This window comes from Kryptolebias marmoratus, linkage group LG19 (assembly GCF_001649575.2).
Source record: "Kryptolebias marmoratus isolate JLee-2015 linkage group LG19, ASM164957v2, whole genome shotgun sequence".
NCBI lineage: Eukaryota > Metazoa > Chordata > Actinopteri > Cyprinodontiformes > Rivulidae > Kryptolebias > Kryptolebias marmoratus.
Genome location: NC_051448.1, coordinates 9,237,590 through 9,252,892, shown reverse-complemented (window position 1 = coordinate 9,252,892; position 15,303 = coordinate 9,237,590). Strand labels below are relative to the sequence as shown.

Here is a 15,303-nt window from a genome sequence, read left to right as displayed (position 1 = left end):
AGCAGATAAACTGTTATCACATTACTGTCTTGTCATGAAGATCAATACTCTGTAATCAGTTGTTATCTTAAGTCCCCTCCATGTTTTGTTTTGAGCCTGGACTCCCCCATGACCGTCCCCATTAAATTAATTCACCATGCAGATGGCTAGGTTTAAAAGCAGACGACCTGATCTGCGAGAAACTGTTAAAACGCCATCATCAGTCCCTCCTCTGCAGCGCCTTTAACGTTAACTGCAGCCCTCCCCCTTCGTCCTTGGCCTGTTTTTTTTTTTTTTTTTAACCGGAGTGGTGAGTCACTCCTCTCTCTCGGTTTAGAAAAACAAATCCGGCCAGGCTTGGGGCCCCGGCGGGGGGATGGGAGGCCCGCGGCGGATGAACACCGGAGGTGGACGCAGCTGGACGCCCACTTTCAGGAACCCCGCATCCTGACAACAGCCCGGCTTGTTCCCATAGTGNCTTGGGGGGTATATACTGATACCGACAGTATTAGTAGATGTTCACCTATTTAAAGCCTATTAAACGGGGCTGCAGACAGTCAGTTCAGCATGTTATTGTAAACACGATCAAACCTCATTTAAACCCAGATTTCACCATCTGTCACGTGATTATTTATGCTTTTCAAACACTTTATTCAGCTTAACTTTACTAGTTTTACTCAACCGCCTGCATTACACGCAAATATATTAGGCTATTAATTTTTTAATTGGGGTCTTTAAGCAGAACCCACAGGAGTAATAGCCTATATTCGTTTCCCAGAAACTCTATCCCAGTTAGCCACGCTCCCCTCCTCCCCCCCTGTTTCCCGCCAAAAAGCCTAGAGGGGGTTCGAATTCTAGCCTTTCACGGCGACGTGAATCGATATCACCATGACAACTGTTGCCCCGGGCAACACGGGATGCTCTGGAGAGTCTACTGCAACGGCTAAATGGACATGCGCAATGCGGCAGAAAGCCAGCAACTTACAATAAACGGAGCAGTACTGAGAATATTTATTTTATTTTTGTTTTTATCTTTAAAGTAAGCTATACACAACACATTAACCTAACTAAAAGGTGGCATCCACGCTTATTGAGACATTTGCTTACTTTGCAGTTTATGTTTGAACCATTAGATGGTGGCATTGTTATTGTATTTACAATTAAAACCAGGAACCAGAAAATAAATGTTAACGTGAAATATAGAAACAAGTGAAGTGCTGTCGGTTGCTTGTTTTGACGCTTAACTTCTAAATAAACGTCTCGGTCAAATTACAAACATACCTGCGGGCTAAACTTTGGTTTTGTCAAAGTAAATGTTTGTCAATAAAGTTTGAATTTGGAAGCGTCCCTGTAACAAAGATGGCGGCGGTTCAGGCAGTTCAAGGAGTTCCTCCTTCACTTTCAGCTAAAGTAACAGGGTATGTTGACAACTTATTTAACCAGTCTGTCATTGTAGTTTGTAATGTTGAAAACTGCGGTGTAGCATCAAAACAGCTAACTAGTCTTTTTTGTTATTGTTGTTGTTTTTAGTAGCGTTAGCTCATAGAAGCTAACTCACGTGACACCTCTGTGACAAACTGTTTGCTTGAATATCATGTTTATTTGAATAAACCTAAACAAATACGGCTTATTGAGACCAAGTGTTTAGTTAGTTTAAAAACACTATGAAAAGAGTATCTTTACATGTTAGTATATGTCTGGTGTTATCTTATTTCTGGTCAGTGCCTACACTCGTTATAATTAGTCACCTAATTGAGTTTATGTTTTTGTCTGCAGGTCATTTGCATATTTGACTATAAGAGACAGATTGCCCACCATTTTGACTAAAGTTATAGACACAATACACCGCAACAAAAACTCATTTTTTGAAGAGTATGGAGAGGTAAGAACTGTTTTCTAATTTAAGCTGTATTTATGTGATATATGCACCCATGATTTCAGTATGTGGTTCGTTTAAGACTTGACTTTGTTTTTGCTTGTGTTGCTTTGTTTAATTTTCTCCAGGAGGGAATCAGTTCAGAGAAGCAAGCAATATCTCTGCTGTCTAAGCTGAGAAATGAGCTCCAAACCGATAAGCCACTGCTGTTATTAACAGATGGCTTACAGGACGCAGAATCCTGGAACCAGTACCTGCAGAGACAGCAGAGGCTGTTGGGGGACCAGTACACTGTTAGCTGGTTTAATTCTCCATGGCTCTATGTAGAGTGCTACATGTACCGCAAGATACAAGAGGCCCTTGTACTCAAGTGAGAAGAATTCACTTTAAGGCAATTGATAAGTAATCAGAAAAAAACAAACATTTGTTTAGTTTAAAATATAAAAAGATTTCAGTGTTTTGTATTAGTTTTTTAAATTCCTATTTGTGACCTTTATTAGCATTACTTCTTAGTAGGTAGAGTTTGTCTCAAACAACAAAAACACTTGAGAGGCTATATTTAACACATAACCCCACCATTATGCAAAAACATAATGCAAAAGAACTTGGCTTTTATTACAATTTGTCCACTGATGATTCTTAATTAACCCAATTTTTTGAACATATTTATAAAAAAGTTGTTAAAGACATGTGCTGTGCCTCTATCTTTGCATCATAGTTTTGAATACCAATGGATTGTCAAAGGAACTGGAAAATAAATATGAGTGTAAGACTTCTCAAAGATGGGAAAATACAGGAAAATTGATGATCAACTTCCATTAGGTTGAGATGCAATTGCAGCAGCAGTCAGTCGGTACAAAATAAGTTCTGCAGAATTTGAGTTGCCTGTCACTGAAGCGGTACAGCAAACTGAGGGCAAAGAGCACAATCGAGATTTGAAAAACAGACAAGTTCTCCAGCTTTGTTCCAAGGAGAAGTTAATAGCTTCGCTAAAAAGCTTTTAGCACTAAGAAGGAAGTTACGCAACATCATCCTTTGTGAACACAATTCAACAAAAACACAATCTCAAGCTCTTCAGCTGTCACCTACAAGATAAAACTTAAAGTAAAAAAAAAATGATTCCCATTCAGAGAAAGATAAATTTTGTTCTGATCTTGTCAGTTAGTGATGTGCAGAGGAGCTTATTTTAGTACAATTACAGTTTAAAAAAATTTTAGGGAAAGGAAGATGAGGAATGCAAAGAAATTGTAGAGTTACTCTTCTGTAAAAGGCTTCTTATAAGAACTTTTGTTAGTTTGAGTAGTTAAGTATCAGATATATTTGTGAGTGTCTGGATTAGCAGATGTGACCGTTTACATGGTTGAACAAACTTAACTGATTATCAGTAGCATCTCTCATGTCCACCATTATTTTGTCTTGTATTCTGTTTAATGTTTGTTCAACAAAGTGAATTTTGGATTTAGTGCTTCTTTATATTGTGTTGTTTTTGCCTGTAATAGTTTTATTTTTTGTTATATTTTTTTCCAGTCCTCCCATCAGCAACTTTGACGTTTATAAAGAGGGAAAGACTCAAAGCTTCTTTGAGTCTCAGCAGGCTGTGATAACCTTATGTACTTATTTGGCAGACATCCATAAGAACATGGAAAAGCTGTCTAAGAATCAGCTGTTTGAGTTTTTCACCAAACTTCTCCAGGTCAGTATCTTTTATTTGTTTTTGAGACTGTAGTACTAATTAAGGTTCGGTATTATGATTCAAAATAATTTATGTTTTTGTTTCTCTTTAGGCTGAATAATGAGATAATTTATATTGCTGTATTTCATAATTAGTTATTCATATTATTATTTTTATTATTACAGTAATGGGAATATAGAATAAAGTTTTTGCCTGTCAGCTTGTGCCAGCATTTGGTTGCTTCTCTCCAATTCATAATCCTCATTCATGAAATACTTTAATTGTAATAAATTAGTTTTTATATTTACTTTGACTCTTTCTAGGTTTCTCTTTGGGGGAACAAATGCGATCTTTCCATCTCTGCTGGTAAAGAAAACTCCCAGAAGACAAGTCCAATAGATTCTCTAAATAGCCTCCAACCTTTTATCTTGGTGGATGACTCCAACATGGTTTGGTCAGCTCTTAGTTCATCCCAGAGGCTGGAAGAGTCTGGTAAAAACGCTGCAGAGAGAGTGGACATTGTGTTAGACAACGCTGGCTTTGAGTTGGTCACTGACTTGGTCTTAGCAGATTTCCTGGTTTCCTCTGGCCTTGTGCGCCAGGTTCACTTTCACGGCAAGTGCTTCCCCTGGTTTGTCTCTGATGTCACAGCTGGCGACTTTCAGTGGACCATCTGGCAGACAATGGCAGCCAATCACAGGTGGATGTCAAAGAGTGGCGCCCAGTGGCAGAGATATCTGAAGGAGGGTGTTTGGTGCTATCATGACCATCCTTTTTGGACACAGCCTCATGAGTTCTGTGACATGGCAGCTGATGCTCCTGACCTGTATGCAACCCTGCAAGAGGCCGACCTGGTGGTTTTTAAAGGCGATCTCAACTACAGGAAGCTGACTGGAGACAGAGACTGGGATCACACCGTGGATTTCAGTACAGCACTCAGAGGTTTTCGGCCGGCGCCGCTGTGTAGCCTGAGAACCCTCAAGGCTAACGTTCAGGTCGGCCTGCAGCCCGGCCAAGGGGAGAAGCTCACCTCCCTAGATCCAAACTGGATGACTAGCGGAAAGTACGCCATCATTCAGCTCTACAGCCCTAAGTCAGAGTAGTGAAACACTGGAAAGTTATTTACAGTACGAACTGCCAAATGTAGGTAGTGCCAATAAGCCAAATGAAGTTCTGAAGAGTTGCTAAATGGTTGGTTTACCTCTCATTATCTGTAAGCACTTCATCAGGTTTAAGAATGAAATGCACTGCAATAGTAGTAATTTTCACTACTAATAATCATACTATTTTGTGTTAGAAATGACAATGATTTGAACTTCAGTTTACGGTTGTCATATTTTGGGTTTTATTGCAGGTATTTAACGTGTTGAAGTCGTAATGTTTACAGATTTAGGTAAATGCTGGTAATGACGACTGGGGTAAAATAAAAGAGGATTTGGGCTCTGTAAATATCCAGAAGCAACACTTAAGCATGCGTTGAGAAGAGTGATGATGGTTGTAATTTAAATATCTTCTTATACATTTGCACTCAGTGTCATTGATAGACATGAACTAGTTCAACTGAACTGTCTGTGTATTATGACTGCTTTCTCTGTATAAAAGAAAGTACATTACTGTAGGGGGTGGCTTAACAGTAACAGTGACAATGTGCTTTTTTTTGTTAAAAATACAATTCAGACCTCTAACTATTAAGATAAAAGTTGAATCTTTTGTGTTATGTCACCCACATGAGCACTGTCACTTACAGTGATAATTATGGATTCTTGGGTTTCTGGAGCAACGTATGATGTTTTCCAAACTAAATAAATTACTGCGATGAATTTGCTCTTTCTGTTTTTGTCATTCTTTTCAGAGAAGATGGAAGTTGTTGATAATAATGACTGTCCATCTGAGTTTTTGTTTCAAGCCTAAAATGTTGTCTGGACAGTTTATTTCACCTGTAAATCCACGTTCTTGATTAGTTTCACTGGTTAAGAACGGCAACATTTATTTAAGATTTGTACTGTCGCCAAATATTTGATTCTTTATGTAAAATATTGAACAGACACATCATCATACACACACTAATCTTCACTAAACGTGTCACGTCTTTATAATCCCTCAGTTCTTGCCTCTTTCCTGTGTGCACGTTAAGGTCAAGTTGGAAGCCTCTCTGTAAAACAGCTGGAAAATGCTGCAATATTACAACTTTGGATGAGCTAAAAAAAATAATAATGTGGTATTTTATGAAAATTGGGTCAATTACACCAAGAAGAAAATTACTTTGTGCCGTTTAGGTGCCTTGTTGTAGCTGCTTCATTTTGCTGTCACCTAATGTCTTAATTTTATACCAGGAGAAAATGCAAAAACAGTTTGTATCATCAGAGCTACTTGTTTTCCTCTTGACCTGACATTCGGAAAATTATGCTGTTGAGCCAAGAAAAGGTGTTGCACAAAAAAAGAGAGAGAATGAAAGCTTTGTGCCACACTTCTCTTATTTTTTTATTTTTTTGTCTTTGACACGTGTAGTCTTGTTTATAAAAATGAATATCTTGCATTTATACAGTATGTCTCTCTTGGGAAGCTTGTATGTATAACTTCACATGACTCGAATGATCCCTTAAGTGCTCGTGAAGTAAACACTCGCGGGTTGTCATTTTACAGCTGATTTACAGATATGTAAACAACACAAGCCTATTTCAGGGTTTTCTTAGAATCATCTTAACCTCACAAGATTTTTTTTTTCTCGTTACCTTGACGCCTGGCCCCCAACAGCCAAGGACATAAAGGGTCCGTGATGATCCCAAACCTGAAACTTGCTGTACGCATAAATCAAATCCCTTAAATACTCACTCAATTTCATTCATACTGCTGCTTTCAACATTGTCACCTTTCGAAATAAGCAGAAAACTAACCTAATTTCTTACAGTTTTATTTTAATAATCAAAGGGAATTTAGCTTGTGCAGCATCTGCATCATGTAAATACCCTTATTTGGGATTGATTGCATAAATGCTGTCTGTCAGAATGAGATTTGACCTCCAGTTTTGTTTGCTGTGTTATGGTGACCTGGCACACGAACGCACCATGGTTATTGATTTGGCTGCATCTTTAATTTGTTTATCCTTTTTTAAACCTTTCCACTCTTCCCGTTGAGTACGACGAGCCAAGCTAGAAGCCTGTGAGGCGAGCGGAGAGGAAGAGACGGGGGGAATCAGCCGCTGTTGCGCAGCATTTCTCAGGATGATTCATGTGTAAGAGGTGAGTAGTGCCTCATGGCGTGGATTTCTATTGTCTTTTTAGTTCAGCCGTTGTGGAACATATGTCTACTTTAACCATGTTTTCGCAGTGATTAACTGCAGGTGCGTTCAGTAACAGACTGGTCGTATATGATCCGATGATGTGCGCTCGGTATCAGCTAAATGAAGGATGAATATTCAGACAATCACACTGCTAGTTTAGAGTTTCCTTCTGCCTGGCATTCAGCTGTAACCAATTAAAGTTGCCTAATGTAACACAAAGGTGAAGTGGAAATGGCTGTGTGGAGGAGAGAAGACAGGGAAGTTATTTGGGAATCACTATTTCTGTCATTCATTCTTTTCCCCTCTCCCACCAGCCTTCCCTCACTCCCACACTTCAGTAAAGATCTATTAGAGGAAAAGAAGGAAATACTACACTGAGAAAAAGGAAAAAAAAAATAAGTGGGTTGGGAGGAGTCTTTTTAGTTGTCAGTTTTTGTTCTTTCAGAGCCTGTTGAGCAGAATCTCAAGGCAGACGGAGCAAAAGGACTTCGGTGGTCCCTCCAACTTGTTTGACAGGAGTTGTTGTAGAGACAAGACCCAGGGAGGGAGAGAGAGAGAGAAAGAAAGGAGAGAGGGTGAGCAGCACTCCACTCTCCCACCCAGCAAATGGGAGAGCAAGTCTAAATCATGTTGCTTATCACTGCTTTTGTGCTGTGATGTTGCTCAGGCAGAGCCCGGTGCAGAGCAGGCAGCCGTTCGGACCAGTGCTCAGAACCAGGATTAGCCCAGCCTCCTCAGAGCTGGAGACCCTCTCCCCACCTCGTCTCTCGCCCCGTGCCCCCCTCAGTGACATGTACCCTGAAGAGAGCCGGGGCTCTGGAGGGGTAGCTGCTGTGGACTTCCTAGAGGGGACGTATGACTATGCTGCCCCCACCCCTGCCCCTACTCCTCTCTACAGCAACTCCACCACTGGGTACTTCTCTGCTCCTCTGGACGCCCACGGACCCCCGTCTAATGGCAGCCTTCAGTCTCTAGGAAGTGGGCCAACTAGTCCACTTGTGTTTGTGCCCACCAGTCCAAGGCTCAGCCCCTTTATGCATCCTCCTGGTCACTATCTGGAAACCGCCTCAACACCCGTCTACAGGTATGACAGTACAGCTGACATATATGTGCATCACCAAGGTGAAGATTCATTAACCAGAGAGCATCTGTTCTTCATCACAACCGGATTGTTGTTGTTTATGCACACATTTAGGGATTGAGTCAAAGCTGTTATGTTTGTTTTTTCCACCTCCTTTCGTTAAGCTGTTTTATTAATAAAGGCTTTAGGTGGATAACAGGCTTATTTGAATATATTTACCATTTCTTTCAGAGCGGCAGTGGTGGAACATATTGCTGCATAATTAGATGTATTATTTGTAACTTATACATTATGCCATTGACAGTTTAGCTGAGCCTTCGAAATGCCATATGAACAAAACATAATTATATAATCACATAGCCTTTTAATCTCCTGCTTTATACAAAACACTACCGCTATCTCTGTATGAAGGATCAAGCTTTGTCCGGGTTTCTAATTCCAGAGATTAAGGACTTTGTGAAGGACCTTGAGAGGGGAACAATACGTAAGAACAAAAGTACACATACAGATTGTTTCCTGACTCAGGTGGAAAACAGGAGGCTACTCCTGCAGTCAAAGGCTGTCATTTTTAAAGTCAGTATGCTAAGGTTCACTGTGATCGGCTTTAAACACTTATAACAAAAAAAAGAGAACATCATCTGTTTTTGTTCAGCAGAACTGTCCAGATGTTGTTTTTATGGTTATATGCTAATGAAATACTGTTATTTCTAGTATTTTATTAACATCACAGTTTATCTTGTTTGAGAACAGAAAATCATCCAATTAAAATTCATGACTCGTTGCAGATCCAGCCACCAGCCAGCCTCCAGAGAGGACCAGTGTGACCCCCGTGACGAGGCATGCAGTGTGGGGGAGTTAGGAGGTGCAGCCGGCGCCGGGGGGTTTGAGATGGCCAAAGAGACACGTTTCTGTGCCGTGTGCAGCGACTATGCTTCGGGGTACCACTACGGGGTGTGGTCCTGCGAGGGCTGCAAGGCCTTCTTCAAGAGGAGCATTCAGGGTAGGAAAGGCTGAAATGTAGTCAAACTTAAATCCTGTTACTCTGTCTGCCGTGACAAACAAGCACGTGAAAGACGACAGCAGAGCACAATGCAGAACTCTGTCTTTAATCATGTCGTAGAGATCAACATACTGCTTCTTGCTTCACAATAATCTGTCAGCTAAAGAAATTTAACGATGTTTTATCAGACGTCTGTGAAGATTCCTCCCAGACAAGACGAGCTTTGTGATTTACAGAGTCTGCAGTTCGGTGGGCTCATTACTACAGAAGTGATTTACCTGGAACCTTGAGTGAAACATGAGCTGTCAAACTAAAGTTTGATCACTGTCATAAAGGCAAAGATAAATCCCACAGAATGTGATGCTGCTTTAAATAAAGGGAGCAGAATTCACAAGTTCGACTTTTACTTCTTTCCTTTTCTTTTGCAAGCAATCAACCACATTTTTCCAGCTTCAAAGCATCGATGGATTTCGGCGTGCGCGGGAAAGCTTCATCTGCTCGGTTGCTCGGTCCGTTTCGTGATGTGATATTGTGGCATATAGATGGAAAATCTCACAGTGAAGGACTGGTCATAAGAAAACCAATAGTCTCCATGGCAATAACGAAGCCAAGATGCCATGTTTAATGTTCTCCATCTTAGATTCATTTAAGACAGGGAATAGAGTGTTCCTGGTTACTAAATAGCCTAAATCTGAACCGAATATTGGACTTGAAGGGTAAAAGTAATAGATTTCCTTCCATTTCAGGTCACAATGACTATATGTGCCCAGCGACCAATCAGTGTACTATTGACAGGAATCGGAGGAAGAGCTGCCAGGCTTGTCGTCTTAGGAAGTGTTACGAAGTGGGTATGATGAAAGGAGGTGAGCAGAATCCCCAACAGGTTTTTTTTTTTACTCATTTTTACAATTTAGGCTCCATGTTTTTATCTTTTCTCTACCTTTTATCCAGTTAAGCTTCATAATCTTCCTTAAAAAACTAAAACCAATTGTCATTGATCACTTCTGGCTTTTCTCAGACCACATTGGTAAAAAAAAAATTAGCATGCTGGTGGATACAGATAAACATGAACTTTAACCAGACCTTGAAGAGTTTTCCTTTTAAGGAGTATAACTGCTGATTACTGCATGCCAACATTTTTGTTTTCATACTTCTTGAATTACTTCGCCATCCATATAATCTGCAAATTAGATGTTGTGGAAAGGAGGAGATTGGTGATTTCCATCCACAAGTCTGTCTGTGTGTGTGTGTGTGGTTTTTGCCTTTATTTTGAGTCTGCTGTCCCCCCCCCACCTCAAAGGTGTGCGCAAAGACCGTGGTCGCGTTTTGCGGCGCGACAAAAGACGGGGAGGGATTGGAGACAGAGACAAGGTTGCCAAAGGCTTGGAGCACAAAGCAGCAGCCAGTCATGATGGGAGGAGACGCAGCAGCAGCAGCAGCAGCATCGGAGGAGGAGGAGGAGGAAGATCTTCGTTACTGAATCTTCCTCCTGAACAGGTGCTGATTCACATGGAGAGAAGTTTAATCCCGAAGTTACAAATTAGCACTTTTGTATGTTTTCTAGGAACAGTCTAATTTCATCTTGGGGTTAATGAGCGCTAATAACCATATATGTTACAATCTGGTGGTAAATATTATATTTAAAGCTTTTTATTACTTTTATCTGATATCATCTTAGCTCTGTGATCCATCTACATGTGTCCGTTGTGCCTCCAGGTGCTGCTCCTGCTCCAGGGCGCCGAGCCACCGATCCTGTGTTCCCGTCAGAAGCTGAGCCGACCCTACACCGAAGTCACCATGATGACCCTGCTCACCAGCATGGCCGACAAGGAGCTGGTCCACATGATCGCCTGGGCCAAGAAGCTTCCAGGTTCGAAAACGGAAAGTAGTCAGAATTCTGCTTGTCAGCTGAGAAGAAAACCAATTTTTCAATGATAATCTTCTTCTACTTAAAGGAAATAAAATAAATTATCTGTAGGACTTGTTTACAGTCATCTGATTAAAAACAAGAAATTCAGAGAAGTCTGCTAAAAGAGTGATGGATCAATAATAGTTGATTTGATGCAGTGTTTTGCTTAAAAATGTTGCTAATAAGAACGTTAAAACTGTCAAGACTTTCTTTTTTATTCTGGAGCTATGGGAACATACACAATTTTTTGACATTAAATTGTTTATAATATCAAAAGAATGAATACAGTATGGATATTACCACTTTGTTTCTCCCTTCCAAACTAAAATCTTTACATTCAGGGATAGAAGTTGTAAAATAACATATAGCACCTTTTAACCTTAGCTTTAACCTTGCAGCTGCCAAGCAGGGTTCTCATTTTCCAACAGCTAGGGTAGTTTCTGAAGGTCCTTCCCTTGGCGTCTTCCCTTTACCAGGAAACCAGGGATTTTTCCAGAGGAAAAATGTCACATATGGCCTAGAATGGGAGCTAGCTTTTTTAAGAATAACAGAAACATCTGGGATTGTCTCAGAGCGCCAGAACATGGGTGGTATTTTTTTAACACTCTTGTTAGATTTTCACGTACTAAAACAACAGCAAACACCCCTGCCCCACCATTTACCCCTAAAGACAGACAAACAAGGGGAAATAAATTAAAGATCTCAGTTCAGAATTATCTGACAAGCCGGGCCGTCGATGTAGGATAGAAAAGGATTCCAGGTTATTTTAAATGATACAGCCATACCAGTCCAAGTCAGCCTGATTTTTTCCAATTTAAGAAAATGAAGGAGCTCTCTAATCCAGCTTGTATACGTAGGTATACAATGTAGCTGTATTAGCCTCCTGGTCAGCAGAGTTCTGGATGCTATTAAGTAATTTTTAGCAGGAGAGAGAGGAAGTGAAGCCGGCTACACCCCGAATGAGACTGTTAAGGCTTTAGGAGCGATATCCTCTCTGAAACACAAGCGAGTAATTCACAGAGGAGACGCTGTGTCACATATCTTTCCGAGCCTGGCTTTAGTATAGTGAGCTCGATGTAGGATCTGACACTGCATGAAACTGCTGAGCACAGGCTGAAGATCTGCTCCCTCCTCCCCAAACATTGTCTGATATCAACAATCCCAAGTCTGTCTCCTGTAGAGCTTTCAACTCAGTGGAAGGATTTCAAAAATATTACAATATATAGAAGAGATCACCCCTCTCACTGAGGGGAAAGGTACGGACGTAATGTTGAGCTTTCTGGTGTCAAAAAAAATGTATTTGCTAACTGTTGAAAAGAAGCAAAAGTAAAATCATCATACACATCTTATCTCCAGGTTTTTATACCCAATAAAGATAAAAGAATATTATGATTCCCTGCGAGTGGAACATCAACAGTGTGTTTTTCAGGCCAGAATGGTGACAAAATTGAACCCAGACTGCAAAACAGGCGACTGTTATCGCATTCTTAGTATAACTAGAAGTACAGAGGTGAGTATAGTGAGGCTTTCAATGCTACCAGATGAGCAGAATTCACTTCCAGAACCACCCATGATTGGAGGAAGTAATTCTCATCATCATTTGAACCCAATGAATCAGATTTATTCTATCGGCAGCCTGAAAATAGTACAAGAGGTTAGGTAGTGCCATTCCATCCAGAGCTTTGGGCGGTCAAGTATTTTCTGCATTTTATTTCCACCTGTTTGTCCCAGTTATCTGAGATTTAATATCTACAGCAGATTAGAAAATCTGTTTACTTCATGTTGGATCACAGGAACACATTTAAACTCTGTGCAGCTTCATTTAGCTCGTGGGGGGTGGGGTGGGGGAGCAACACGATCTGTGGAGAGCACAAAAAGCACGTCAAAGCAATTTGGGCTTTATTATGCTTTCTAAGAAGATTTATTTTTTTTCTCACAGTGCCTAAACATCACCATAACAACTTTGAGTCCTTTTAATTATGTAGTTTACCAGATTTTCTATTCATCTTAGCAGCGGAAGTCAAGAGGTATCTCTGCAAACATTTAGCATCAATCTATAGTTTTATTTACAAAAACAATTGCCCGTTATTTACATTATTTACATTTAGAGGCAAGTCTTATATTAGAAAACAATCGTGTATAATTAGCATCTCTCCAAACATTTATGTGCAGATGTGACAAAGGCAGTGATTCTCTGTTGGTTTTTTTTTTTTTTACTTCTTAGGCAACGGCAAGTAAACATTGGACCTGTAGTGTAAAAACACACACACACACACACACACACACACACACAAAGCCATTAAGGTGATGTTAACAACAGGCATCACCTTTGAGAGGATTGTTTGGTCAATCTGCTGGCACCCCACAGAGCTTAAATGCATCAGAAGGAGCGCCACCCTCGAACACACACGAGCACGTTTATCTGGCAGGAAGAGTAAATCCTTATTTTGAGGCATTACAACCTTGTGCGTCACTAAAAGCCCAAAGATACACAGTTTTAATTGCAACGGTTCGCAAACATGGTGCAGAGGGGCACAATGGGAAAAGATTGTCTGTAATTACCTATGAACTGAAACAGCTGAGAGCCGGCGATAAGACTAAATGTAGATTGGTTCAGGCTGACAACAGAAATGGGACCATGTATGTTTTGTGCAATGAAGGTGAACAGAAACACATTATTTCAAAGCAAACCCATGAAGATTTTGTGTGTGTGTGTGTGTGTTTTCTCCAGGTTTCCTGCAGTTGTCTCTCCACGATCAGGTTCTGCTGCTGGAGAGCTCGTGGCTGGAGATCCTCATGATCGGGCTCATCTGGAGGTCAATCCACTGCCCAGGAAAGCTCATTTTTGCACAGGACCTCATATTGGACAGGTAGAGAGGAATCCAAACTGACAAACACATTTATTTACCTGTTTTCTTTTTTCATCTATCACTGGGTTTGCTCCACATTTTCCTTTTTCCTCCCGTATGTCAGAGAGATCTTAAGAGTGATCATCAGCATTGTAGATTATCCATTTTGCACCTTGCCAGCTATTGTGCCATCCCAACACATCTGTCACAGAGTGAAAGACTAATTACATGTTCCCCACGGAGAGGAGAGCAGCCTCTCGCTAACCTGAAATATCCCCAGCTCATCATCACGGGGCTGAGCTGGAAACCAGGACGGAGATATAATCAAAGCCTCGATGCAAAGAACGAAGGAAATCAAAGAACGGCAGAGAGAGAGAGAGAGAGAGAGAGACGCCAGAAAAAGAAGCAAAGGAGTCAGTTAAATGATGGAGAAAGGAGAAGATCAGAAAATAGAGATGCAGGGAGACATAGGTGTTTTCTGCTTTGCAGGCACAGCTTGTTCCCTTCATTTCCTCTCATGTTCAGAGTAAACAGGCTGGTCAAACCACAGCATCAACCTCTGAGAGGAGAGGAAGCAGCGCGAGGGATGAGGGAGACATGCAGACAGGCAGGGCTTTTACCCTCTGATGGGTCTATCTGATTCTAAACTGTATTACAGAGTATTATCTCTAAAACCTGGTCCCTGAATGAGTGTCCTCACCAATTGGACATGATGACTAAAACGCTGCGAGTCAGGGTTGACACATTCCCTTGCCTCTGAGCTCTCCAAGTTTATCTCGCACTGAAGCAACTGGATATTATCCATCTTTCCCCCCTCACTTTTCAGCTGTGCTGACAAATGGAGCGTCGCAGTGCTTCAGTGCATTAGTTGCTAATTTGGCCACCTATTTGGAAAAGTTTCACAGCTGCAAATGCATCACATTCTTCCGGAACTTGGGCTCCGGTTTTCTCATCGTTGCCACGGACGTTTGTGCGACTCGTATTGTTGATTTGTGTGTTTTTCCTTCCAGGAGCGAGGGCGACTGCGTTGAGGGTATGGCGGAGATCTTCGACATGCTGCTGGCCACCGCCTCTCGCTTCCGCATGCTCAAACTCAAACCCGAGGAATTTGTCTGCCTTAAAGCCATCATCCTGCTCAACTCTGGTGAGGCAAAGTTCCGTCTCGTCAAACCTTTGCCCCGTGGCTAACGCAGCAGGGGAGTCTCACCGATTCAAAGTGAAAGCTCCCAAAGTTTCACAGTTTCGTTTGCGTGCTCCCTACGTCACAGGTTTCCATCTCTGCTGCCAAGAGTAAATATTGAACAGTGTCAAAAATCCACCCACAGAGGTGTAGCTCTGAGAACTGCTCAGACACATTAGGTGAACAGAGTGTTCTGGAAAGACCTGTACCGTCAATATGCCTGATAACTGTTGCCATGACGATGTGAGACAGCGCAGGTGTGTGTGTGTGTGTGTGTGTGTGTGTGTGTCATGGAGATATTCTATACAGAAAACAAAGAAGACTGAAATACCTGTGTGATGAGACTGGCTATGGGGCGCCGTTTGTAAAGGAGCTTGTGCTCAAAATTCATGCCTAAATTTTGTCACATTTAGCTTCAAACACTGTTTTAAAATGTAGTGTTGATTTTCTGATGTCACTTTTTACAACATTTAGCTA

General features: G+C 41.2%; 2 protein-coding genes across 4 annotated transcripts in view; both read left to right on the top strand.

Moving 5' to 3' along the window:
- The first annotated feature begins 1,251 nt into the window (after positions 1–1,251).
- Positions 1,252–5,351, top strand: armt1 (acidic residue methyltransferase 1). The gene is made up of 5 exons (XM_017423203.3): positions 1,252–1,397; positions 1,756–1,861; positions 1,984–2,225; positions 3,383–3,548; positions 3,851–5,351. Exons 1-5 carry the CDS (start codon positions 1,339–1,341, stop codon positions 4,628–4,630), a joined length of 1,353 nt encoding a protein of 450 aa, XP_017278692.1. The 5' UTR covers positions 1,252–1,338; the 3' UTR covers positions 4,631–5,351.
- Positions 5,352–6,471: 1,120 nt separating this feature from the next.
- The window catches only part of esr1 (estrogen receptor 1), a 15,654-nt gene continuing 6,822 nt past the window's right edge, over positions 6,472–15,303 (top strand). Inside the window, exons 1-9 of one of the 3 annotated variants that reach the window (XM_025007476.2) lie at positions 6,480–6,766; positions 7,253–7,382; positions 7,475–7,891; positions 8,674–8,888; positions 9,635–9,751; positions 10,189–10,385; positions 10,605–10,758; positions 13,529–13,667; positions 14,657–14,790. In XM_025007476.2, coding sequence (XP_024863244.1) covers positions 7,599–7,891; positions 8,674–8,888; positions 9,635–9,751; positions 10,189–10,385; positions 10,605–10,758; positions 13,529–13,667; positions 14,657–14,790 — 1,249 coding nt within the window. In that variant the 5' untranslated portion in view covers positions 6,480–6,766; positions 7,253–7,382; positions 7,475–7,598. Of the gene's footprint in view, positions 6,767–7,252; positions 7,892–8,673; positions 8,889–9,634; positions 9,752–10,188; positions 10,386–10,604; positions 10,759–13,528; positions 13,668–14,656; positions 14,791–15,303 lie in introns of all 3 variants that reach the window. The other 2 variants (XM_037981615.1, XM_017423328.3) reach the window with 2 other exon arrangements.

Excerpts from the sequence above, each read along its gene's own strand:
- armt1 (XM_017423203.3), top strand. The coding sequence starts at position 1,339 with ATGGCGGCGGTTCAGGCAGTTCAAGGAGTTCCTCCTTCACTTTCAGCT. Across the intron at positions 1,862-1,983 it reads TTTTTGAAGAGTATGGAGAG|GAGGGAATCAGTTCAGAGAA; the intron begins GTAAGAACTGTT and ends AATTTTCTCCAG. Across the intron at positions 2,226-3,382 it reads CAAGAGGCCCTTGTACTCAA|TCCTCCCATCAGCAACTTTG; the intron begins GTGAGAAGAATT and ends ATTTTTTTCCAG.